We start from the raw sequence: 10,861 nt of genomic DNA, 5'->3' as shown, positions 1-10,861 counted from the left end.
TTAATGTGTTTTTGTCTAAACTGTGCCAGAAAATACTATGTCCAAAATTACAAAGTTGAAATGAGGTAAAAACTTTAAACCCAAATTATTTGTGAGATGATTCTTTTTACTTGTATCTGATACATTTTTGCGTACAAATTCAGGTTGTAACATATTTAATATGCATATGTGGCTAAAGAAATAATGTTTTGGTCTATCAATGTTATAGTATAGGTAAAGATACAGGACATCGAGTTTCTTAGTAAATGTTTAATAATGAAAAGAGAATAACACAAATTATAAACAAATATATCAAAACATACAATAAATACAAATGATATGAGGTTATAAAGTAAATAGGAATCATTGATTTCTATACTACCGTTAGGAACTTTTGAGCTATGTCATTGTTTTAAAGTCATCCTGGCCATTCAGATCTGCCTTATATTAATATATCAAATAAAATGAAATATAATTTTTACTTATTTTTGTAAACCTCAAACAACTTCATGTTTTGCTCAACATGATGCCAAGAGTTTAAGCTTTAAAAACATTCCAGTTTTACTTGAATTATTTCTGTGAAAATCATAAGAAATTAAATGAAGGTATTCAAAGAGGTAAGTCACATAAAAACTATCAGATAAAAAAAATGATTGTGAAGGAATTTAAATCAAACAACAAACTTGAATTTTGCACAACAGAGACAACACCAAATGCAAAAAAAACCACCATATGACAATGACTAATTTAACTTGGGAGCAAGTCAGATCGGAGTGCACCTTTTAAAACAAACAACATAAAAACTGCAACTCATTTTCAAAGAACCAGTGCACTGGGTACATTTTGTAAAGGGTGTTGTAAAAAGTAACACATTATTTAATCACTTTTTTTAGTACAACAGTGCTTAAAGATGCTGACCAGCTGGGACGAGGTGCACAGATCATCCCTTTATGAAACATTAACAAATGATTTTTCCTTTTTCCTGCTACCTTTGCATAAATTACCAGATGTCTGTGTCCAATCGGCTAACATTTTCAGGCTGATTCGATTAAACAAACTAAATTCGGAAACAGATCACCTTTAAGCACTTATTTCTTTAGAAGTGTCATGACTGCCCTGTTCTATTTGTCATAGTAGTCACATATTCATTCTTCATGCCCATCCCCCATCTTCACCCTCTTCCATCGTCATATGGTGATGAAGCCTCCTTGGTCGCTGCTGACTGACTCAGGCACAACACAGCGGCCCCTCCTCCTGGTCACACGTCGCTTACGATGAAATTTAGCATAGCAACGAAATCCTATGAGATAAATTCATAAAGCATAATAGCTCAAACATAAATCAGGCAGTGTTCGACTGCATTAACAGTAATTTGTTCTTTATTCTCCTTTGTGACTACAATTTTTCAGCAATTTGGAAACATGCTGGCATGTCTAAGTAGAAGCTATTAGAAAAGAAAAACAAGTTTATGCTTTTTTTAAATGACCTTAAAACTTTTACAAAAAACGAAATAAGTGTAAGATCCTTTTATTTAGTACTTTTTAATTTATTTCACACTATAATTAACCAAAATATGCAGCCCCCCGTTCTTCACACTTTCAAATGTTATGTACTTCTAGACTAACTGGGCAGAAACTATTCAAGATTAAATAAAAAGCACTGATTCAAATAGACAAAATCATGCATTTCTTGGTATTTGGGTCTACTTACCTTCCTCACACATGCAGTCATCATAGCATTTGTTGTTTAGGCCTCGATTGTGAGGTTTGCACTCATGTAGTCTTAGATCACAGCAAGAACCTTACGATCAAGAAACACAAATGATTACATGTAATTAATCTTCCTGACAATAAAACTGCCTGGATCGCTGAAGGCAAGTTGAGTGTAATTACAAGTCTGATCTAAAAGACTTTTATTCAGCTAAAATTGATGAATATGGTTGAACTAAATTATGTGTGAATTCAAAAATTCCATTCATTCTGACCATGCAGTTACTAATGTCTATACTGACCTGGCAGACAGTCCAGATGGTGGTCACATGGCTCAACTGCATCGGCGTCTCCAGTCAAATTTCCACTGCTCAGGTTTTTGCTCCGCCTCTTGTCTGCAGCAGGAAAAATATTTCAACATTTGATTTTAACTCAAACTGTCTTTATATTCACTAAAACTTTTATAATTTTAGATACTTTCAATGTAAAAGTTTTGTTGGGTCAAACTTAGGGTCTGTCAAACCTAATGGGGGAGAAAATATGAGTGTAAATAAGTAGAACTTTAAAATTTAGCAAAATAAATTTAAATTGCATTTCATTTGAAAATTACATATCAAAATTTCCTTGCTGTAACTACAAAATACAAATTACATCAATTGTATAGTGTTAAAGGGGTCTGTATTTTTAGGGGTGTGTTCTTCCTTTTCTATTTTTTTTTTTACGTCCTCTGAAGGCCAGATTCATCAGCCAATTATGTCATAGCGTGGCGCCGAGGCATATTCGGATTGGAAGACTCCTCGCTATGAGTATCACAACTCGAGCCGTACCTCTAGCACAATCCATACCATCAGCTCACTTGCACATGCGCAACCAGTGTATCCTTGGATATCCCATGATTCATTGTGAATCCAAGAAAGCTGGTGGCTCCCTGATCAGAGGAAAAAGCTAAATGGTGCCGAACAGTGTTGAATATTGTAAATGCGGTTTAATATAACACAAGTGCGTGAATAGTTTCATCTGAAATTAGTGAAACTTGTTGTTTTAAATGGTTATTGAGTCAGATATGTGGCGGGTAATGTTTGGTTTATTGAAAGGTTTTGTCTGTACCTGTGCAAATGGATTTGGCTGACCTTTAAGCACCAATTCGAAATTCTAGCTCTTTATACACCGATGCTGTGAAATCATTCGATCTTGGTTTTGGGGAAGGGCCAACCCCATGCTGTGCAATGTTCTCAACCATAGTGATGCTTGTCATTGGAGATAGCTCTAGCAGAGTTGGCAGGCATATTTTGAGCGAACTTAAAAGATGTCAAAAAAAGAAACTGTAAATTAGACGTTTTCATGCATTGGAGAAAATTCATCAAGCGAGGCCGAGGGTAAAGTCATCATATGTTTATTTTACTCTTGGCTGTAATAAACAAAAAGTAGAACTAGTAAACTAATGTGGACCACAGATTAATAATGGACCGAGGTTTTAATGACTGTGTTGCAATTGGGCAAGTTGGTCTTCATTTATTATGTCAGCTAGTATTAGTGATGGTACATGCCATCTGGAGACGTTGAGAGAGAAGTGTGATCTGAGAGCTTGCTAAAGGAAGGCCGTTCAGTCATGTTTGGTAAATGTGTTTGCATCTCTTTAGCGCATATACTCTTTTTTGAAAAAGTCAAAAACCACCCGAGAGAGAGTGAACATTATTTTTGTAAAATTTGGGAAGTTCCTCTAATGCGATATCTCAAATTGCACATAAAAAATGCTGATAGAGACATGTCCACTGTAAGTTTTCCTTCAGACACACAGTAATCTGAATGTATCATTCAGTTATCAGTTATCCTACTGAAACTGTCCTGCAGAATATTGTGTGTATGTGGCAATACACAGGTTGACAAAGTTGCTGGTAAACTTTGTTTAATGAAAGACAAACCTACAATGGTCACAAAAATAACTTACAAATGTAAATGTAAAAACAAATAAAAAATAAAAAAATATATGAAAATAAACAAATGAAAATTAAAAAATTGCTTTTCAACAATTATTCAGCAAAATATTTAAAAAACATAAACCTATGAAACAGACTTGGATAAAAATGATGGCATCCCATATGTGACCAAAGAGACATGATTAATGATGGTGCATTCACTAATTAGCATCACAGTTGTCTATGATCTGTAATCTGTCAGCAGGTCTATATATAGGGCTAGAGTTAGTCACTGTGCTGTTTGGTGACATGGTGTGTACCACACACACAACACGGACCAGAGGAATTAAGATTAGCAAGCAAATTATAGAAGAAAATGATAAAGGATATAAGACTATCTCCAAGACGCTAGATGTTCCTGCGATTACAGTTTCACATGTATGATCCATGGGACTGTAGACGTGGCTACTGCGGTAAGTCAATTTTACAGAAAGAACTCAATTTGCCTCTGTGTTTACATCTAAGAAGAAGAAGAAAAAGAAGAATCCTTGTTTGTACACTGACTGATTTGCCTACGACGGTCTCCCGACCTTACGATTACTGATCAGGAGGTGGTCGTCAGAGGCTGATCGTCCCTCGTTACCCCCTGTACAATACACGACGCACGATCAGCCCGAAAGTTGGCCTGATCGGAAAATTCTCGCAAGACTGGAAAGTCGCCCCGAAAAGGGCAAAGAAACGCACAATCTAAGCCTGGCTTGAAGAGATTAAAGGTGAACTTCAAGCTTAAGGAGCATCGTTGTCAGATCACACCATCTATCACTGTTTGAGCCAAAAGGGACTTAATAGGAGATGACCAGGGAGGGAACCAGTCAAAAAAGATCCTAAAAAAAGCCAGACTGGAACCTATCAAACTACATGTCGACAAGCAACAAAGCTTGTGGTAGAATTTGTCATGATCTTGGCGCTGATCGCTGTCTTAATTGCTAATTTCATTCACCTCTCTAACTCTGCCCGGTTTCTCATTACTGCTCACCTGGCCAACAGTACCAGATTATTCTTCAGCCTCTAATGTGAGAGTTTTCTAGCGTTTCTAATAGTGTTCTGATTGCCTGACTCCTACACGTTTCTGTGTTCGCACCTTTGAGCCTTCCTGCCCCTGTCTGATCTGTTTGCCTGACCTTTCTTCTGATTCTGATGGATTCTGCTGTGCACTAAACCTGGATCTGCCTCTTCACTTCACCCTCTGGATTATCCTGTTTTCCTGTCATCTGCTTGCATCTCATCTCCTACCAGTTCTGCAGCCTTCAAGGCTTCTGTGTCTGGAACTCTCTGGCAGTGTTCGCTGTGTCTTGTCAACCGACCGGCTGGAATTGTCCTCATTCTCTGGGCACGGACTGAACTGTAAAACCAGGTTATTTACTCGCGCATTCATAATCATCTTCCGTCAGATTATCATGGTCAATAATCTGTGTTTCTCTCCTGTAGAGGTTCCTAACTTAAACGCACTAGCCGTTGCTACTGCAGATCCACAGCTCTTTCTTGCTTAAATTAACGCTTTTAAAGTTACCCCACTGTCTGATTGCTGGGTCACTCTATTCTGAGTCATCACAGAATGTCATATGGACAGATGAGACAAAAACTAAACTCTTTGCAGAGGCATATCAGCTCTATGTTCAAAAATTGGAAAATAAAGCATATCAACAAAAAGAAAAAAACACTGCTCCCAATGTGAAACATGGAGGAGGCTCCGTAATGTTCTGGAGCTGCTTTTTTTATTCTGGTACAGGGTGTTCTGAATCTGCAGGGTGCAATGAAATCTCTAGATTATCACAAGATGCTAGAATGAAATAAAGAGCAATGTCTGACTTCCATTTCTTCTTTTTCATATAAGTTTTATCTATCATTACTTTTCTAAGATTCAAGTTATTTATGTGAACTTTTGGGGTTTCACTTTCATTGAATGGAGCATCTTTTAGTGTGACATTTTAATCAGACAAAATTTAATGCCTAAATATAAATGTGTTACTGCCATATTACAAACCTTTCTTTCTTGAAGTTGGCCATGCATTCACAGGCTTCATGTCTTCATAATCTGTCCAGTCAAAGAGCGCCATGTCTAACGTTGGCATCACCTCTCCTTGTCCATGTGCAGGCTTCTGAAAATCAAACTAAAATAAAAACTGCAATGTGACTGTATATTAACTAATAATGTACCTCAATGTTACAGTATACATTTAGTATATCACTTTAGAGGAAACATTATCCTTAAGCATAACTTCCAATGGCTACGACAACATATAAATGAACATGTTTAATCTTTGGTCAGCTACAGAATGCTATACCTTACATTTAGAAAGTGAATAACAAATAGTAATTACAATGGCAGGCAGGTATGTTGAGTGGGTATAGATAAAACACTGAAGATAGTTTCTTCACTGTTTACCCAGCAGCATTAAATGCACACCAGTGTTCTTATTAAAGCCATTGTGTTGTGACTAGCAGCACTAATGCTTCAGTGATTCATAAACTACCCTCAAAGGGACAGCAGAGATAGCAGCTAAGCTTTAGAAAGTTATTGATTAGTAGCAGAATGTTTGCCCAAAGACCAGCATACAAATACATTTCACACAGGGTCTGTGCTATTTATAAATACACCTTTCAGAGATGGTGCAGATCATTAACCACAACTGCATACTTCATATGTTTTTAATATACACAGCTGGAGACTGATGCTGGCTGCAGGTTATTAGAGGAAGAGGATGTTTTATCAAGTGTGATGGGCTTTAAATAAGTGAATTATCTTCCTGAAAAGTACTTGATGTTGAATCTTTTTTCCTCCGATCTCTCAGTTTTGTTAACAAACCATCTGTGAAGTTATACATGATCCTCAGTTAAATTTAAAACTTACATCCATTTTTAGTTTTTTATCTCCCTTAGCTTTGCACTCATGCTTCTGTTTATTTACTGTTGGACCATTATCATCCACTGCTCAAAGGTTTATTGTGATTTTTTTCATTCACTGCTTTCATGTATAATTAGTTCTGTCCCTTTTGTAAAGCAATCTTGTGTTTTTAATGTCCTCCTCTGCAGTTTTTTCCTCCCTTTGAAATCATGACAGTTTATATCTGCTTGAGCTGGAAATATAAAGATTTATATTGTTTCCTTAAAAATACTTTACACATTTTTTCAACTAGACTTCTGGTACTTAAAATAATTTATTTCCAAGAATTCAAGAACTAAAATGTATCAAAGACTATATAACTACATTATAGATACCATGATCAATTGATACTGTGGGTGTTTCTCTATGTTTTGATAAATGTAATAAAAACCCATTTCTTTTGCTGTTTCCAGGATTTTTCTGAAACTGTATCACAAAACAATGGACGGTTTTTGGCTCACTGGTTGTAACTTATTTAGTCTGTAAAGCAGTTGTTTTTTTTCTCTTTTTTCTTATGACTTCTACAGTATTATCTTTTTTTCTTTAATTTTGCTTTTTCTTAGAACTCTATAGTTGAGGTGTGAATCCTAAAAAATAAATGAGGGAAATATTGGTTTGAATTTATTGCTGTTCAATAAGACAAACCTTAAAAAAAATCTTTATTGAATAAACCAGAGTACATTACCTCAAATAAAACTACCCAGTATAAGAAATTGCAATACCACAAATGACTGTTTGGATTCAAAATGTGTTAGGCTGTTATTGTTTGTTATTATAGGTTCCTTGCATTTACGCCCTTCAAACCAAGAATATATCTTGCTAGTTCCATTGACTTTGGCTGCTGTTTTAAACATGGCTAAGAAATCATAATTTTGCAGGTTATCTCTGTTCTGCAAATCTTTATTTCCAATTTTGCTTTGAGTGTTCTAAGAAACAAGATATAAGGCATATTATTTTTTAATTTTCCAGCTTTGAGCAGGCATTAAATGCTTCTATTAGGAGCTCTGGTGAATATGTTAAAGAAATGTTTTGATAAAGTTTATATTAATAAAATTCTTTATCATTACCTCAACATTTAGAAAATCTATTATCCCTTCTAATAACTTATTGCATGTATGTCCTTCCTCTACTGTAACTTATGTTTTTTTGTGACATGCAGCTCTGCTGAATAATGTTTCTTTTTTTTCCCTTTGCCATTTTGTATCTGGTGCAGTTTTTTGTTTTTGTTTTGGTGCACTAACTTCTGGTCTCATTTCAGACTTCTTCACTTCCAGGGATTCCTCTTTAATCTGCCTTGGCTCTCCCTAATGTTGTTCACCTGTGTTTGGTTGTCATTTTCCTTGCCTATTTAAATCTCCCCTATCCACTATCCCTTACGATAACCCACAGTAGGTAAATGTGGTTAAGTTAAGCTTGTGTTCTAACCGCTAGATTACCATTAGCAGCTCGCTAATGGGATATAGTTTGTGACCAGGTTAGGATAACACACATGGTTGCAAATTGGAGTTGGCGCCATGACAGCCTGCTTTTTTTGTTCCCTGTTGGAGACGAGGACTGAGCGGCGCAGAGCGTTTCAGTAGGATTTTATACTGATCTTGTACAAGGTACTCCCTTTTGTTTTTTTCTTTACACTCTGAGTGAAACAACCACTGAGTTTGGTCTCCAGGATCACAAGCATCGGAAAAAAGGCCTGCAATGTAAGATTAAGTTGAGGTTTGCCAGCTTTAGGGTTAATCTAAACGTTTTTTTTTTAAGTAGTATTGAACTGTTGATTCAGATTGACCCACTCTGGTTGTTTACTTGCCTGCTACTTGTGTTCTTTTGTTTTAAGAGATTAAAGGTAGTAATTTTATTCACCCCTATTTGTGTTTATTTACTTTTCAAAATAAAGGGACGGCTCATGTTAACATGTTATACCTTGTGTACAGTTATGATTTAGTCTGTGATTCCTTTTTGTTCATTGTGCATTGCTAAATCCTAATAGTGTGTAGATGCAGGATATAAATTTTAAAGTAAACAAGCTTAATAAAACCCAGAGCCCACTCAGTTAACTGGTTAGTAAAAGGGCTACATTTACATGGTTCAAATACTTAATCTTATTACCGTAAGTGTTTTAACTGACTTTTAAGTTTATGTATTAAAAGTTATACAACACCTGTTTGGCATTGAACCTGACATATCATGTTGTCAGATGTTGGGTTATTATAGATGTACACAGGGTCAGGTTGGTTTGGGAAGAGTTTTTATCTTGTTAAAGAAATCATAGAAGCAATCATTTTATTTGGGTTATCTTTAAATAAAAAAAACGTGAAAGACAGATTTCTTCAATTTCGTTTCAAATAGCTTTCTTGATATTTTAGATAATGATGAGACACTTAAAAGTTCCTAAATGTAAATTTGAAAGAAATTAATTTGATGTTGTTGTTTGTATTTTTTGTAGTGTAGCACATAGCGATGGCTATGATGAAGAAATGTCTGGATGACTGTGGGCTGCTGTTGGATATTGTAATGGTTCTCCCCCTTTGATCTTCTCTTTAAGTTTTCAGTTATTTGTAATTCTGTTTTGTTGATCATTGATTTCTTTTCCATTTTGTGTTATGTTTAAGATGGGTTGCATTTTTTGAGTTACTTTCTGTTTCCAGTTGTAACAGTCTCCTTTGTCCTTAAGCCCCTGTCACATCTTGATGATTTACCACCGTATGCCTGACGTCCCAGAATCTTCTAAAATGCTTGCATATGTGGAACTTTCTATATGTATTTTATATGTATATGTATCTATATGTATTTTTTAAATTCTTCATATTTTATCACTGCAGCATACTTAGGGGGCAGCAATGCGCCCAAAGGCGCCCAGCCTGCATAAAAAGATTTACTTGATAGTGGTATTAACCTAGCTGCTGTTTACCACCCACTAAAAAAATAGAATAGATTAATAAAAAGAAAAAGCAATTTTGCAGTCATAGCAAATTCAGTATCATGTCTGCTAGGAAGTTTGTTGGTCATGAGCGTGAACGCAGGGAGGATCCATCACACTCACCCAATGATGGGGATAAAGTCTGGAGGAGAAGTGACAGTTTCCTCCTGTGAATCCCTTTTTTATACCAAAATGCTGCCAACATGCCGTTATATGGTAGCTGTAAGTTAGAAACATGTTCAGTGGTCGTCTGGAACATGTTAAATACATTGATATGCATTTGGGATAAGTTCTTGATGAGTTACACCTAAATTATACACAAGTTACTCATAGGTTTTGGATAAGCTAGACGCCACGATTTATGAGTAACTTACACTTTACGTATGTCCAAGATCAAATAACTTACCTGCAACTTATGGCCCACCCATGAGCATACACTGTTTGCTGGTTTGTTGTCGTTACTTGGGTCCTTGTGTGTATTTTCCCCTGGTTTTTGGTTTCCTTTATTTTGTTCTTGGATTTTGTTTCTGTTGTTGTTGTTTTTTATTTCATTAATTTTGATTTTCCCTTCTATTTCACATCTATACTGTTTTGTCTTTATAAAATATGCATAGATTTGGGGCTGTGAGGTTTATGGATTATAATCAATGTTGAAGGGAACCTTAATAAGTTAGAAAAAAAATGAAATCAGTGGATTCCTAGAGACATCTGAAGAGAAATGGCTTTAAAGAGTAGATATGTTTTATTTTCTGCGAGGGACTGGAGACCTGTCCAGGGTGAACCCCACCTATCGCCCATAGAAAGCTGGAGATAGGCACTAGCCCTCCTCACAACCCCACTTGGGATAAGTGTGATGGAAAAAGGATGGATGGATATGTGTTATGTTGTCTGCCACTAGTTCAGTGAGTTGAACTACATGATTGATGTTGTTTTATTCATATTTTATTTTACACACTGGCCAAATCTACAGAAAATGAATGATCTTCTTGAAGACATGGATATCTAAATCTGGGTGGATATGAGAGGTGGTCAGCTTTGGTTTCTGCACCCCCGCGGTTTCCCTGATCACAAGCCATAAAACTGGAGGTAAAAATAAAATGGGAATGTTTTCTAAAGGAGCAGAGAGGTCGTTACAGTGACATGCTCTTGAACTCAGAGACCCTGCAGCATAGTTTTATTACAATAAATTTGGTCATAGCTCTCAAACACACTAAAACCAAGAGCCAGAGAGGTGGGACTGCGGGAGGACATTTTTCACCAGCAGCACTCAGCTTCACAATCTCTTTTCTAAAATGAGCTAAGAGGTTTGGAGCGGCATAACTGCAGCAATGGGGCCCCATTTTCACTTTATTTCCTTGGCATACTGGAGTCACACTGAGGTAAAGCAGACGCAGCCTTT

At 36.1% G+C, this 10,861-nt stretch overlaps 1 protein-coding gene across 2 annotated transcripts in view; it reads right to left on the bottom strand.

The window, feature by feature from the left end:
* Nucleotides 1-234: 234 nt before the first annotated feature.
* The window catches only part of draxina (dorsal inhibitory axon guidance protein a), a 30,333-nt gene continuing 19,706 nt past the window's right edge, over nucleotides 235-10,861 (bottom strand). The window contains exons 4-7 of one of the 2 annotated variants that reach the window (XM_038280876.1): nucleotides 5,649-5,775; nucleotides 1,991-2,083; nucleotides 1,690-1,779; nucleotides 235-1,279 (exon numbers count right to left, since the gene is read on the bottom strand). In XM_038280876.1, coding sequence (XP_038136804.1) covers nucleotides 1,167-1,279; nucleotides 1,690-1,779; nucleotides 1,991-2,083; nucleotides 5,649-5,775 — 423 coding nt within the window. In that variant the 3' untranslated portion in view covers nucleotides 235-1,166. The remainder of the gene's footprint in view (nucleotides 1,280-1,689; nucleotides 1,780-1,990; nucleotides 2,084-5,648; nucleotides 5,776-10,861) is intronic. The other variant, XM_038280875.1, reaches the window with a different exon arrangement.

The sequence above is a fragment of the Cyprinodon tularosa genome, unplaced genomic scaffold (genome assembly GCF_016077235.1).
Source record: "Cyprinodon tularosa strain WSP-4 unplaced genomic scaffold, ASM1607723v1 ctg165, whole genome shotgun sequence".
In the NCBI taxonomy this organism is placed as follows: domain Eukaryota; kingdom Metazoa; phylum Chordata; class Actinopteri; order Cyprinodontiformes; family Cyprinodontidae; genus Cyprinodon; species Cyprinodon tularosa.
Note: the sequence above shows the minus strand (reverse complement) of the source record. Positions and strands in the feature narration are given on the sequence as shown.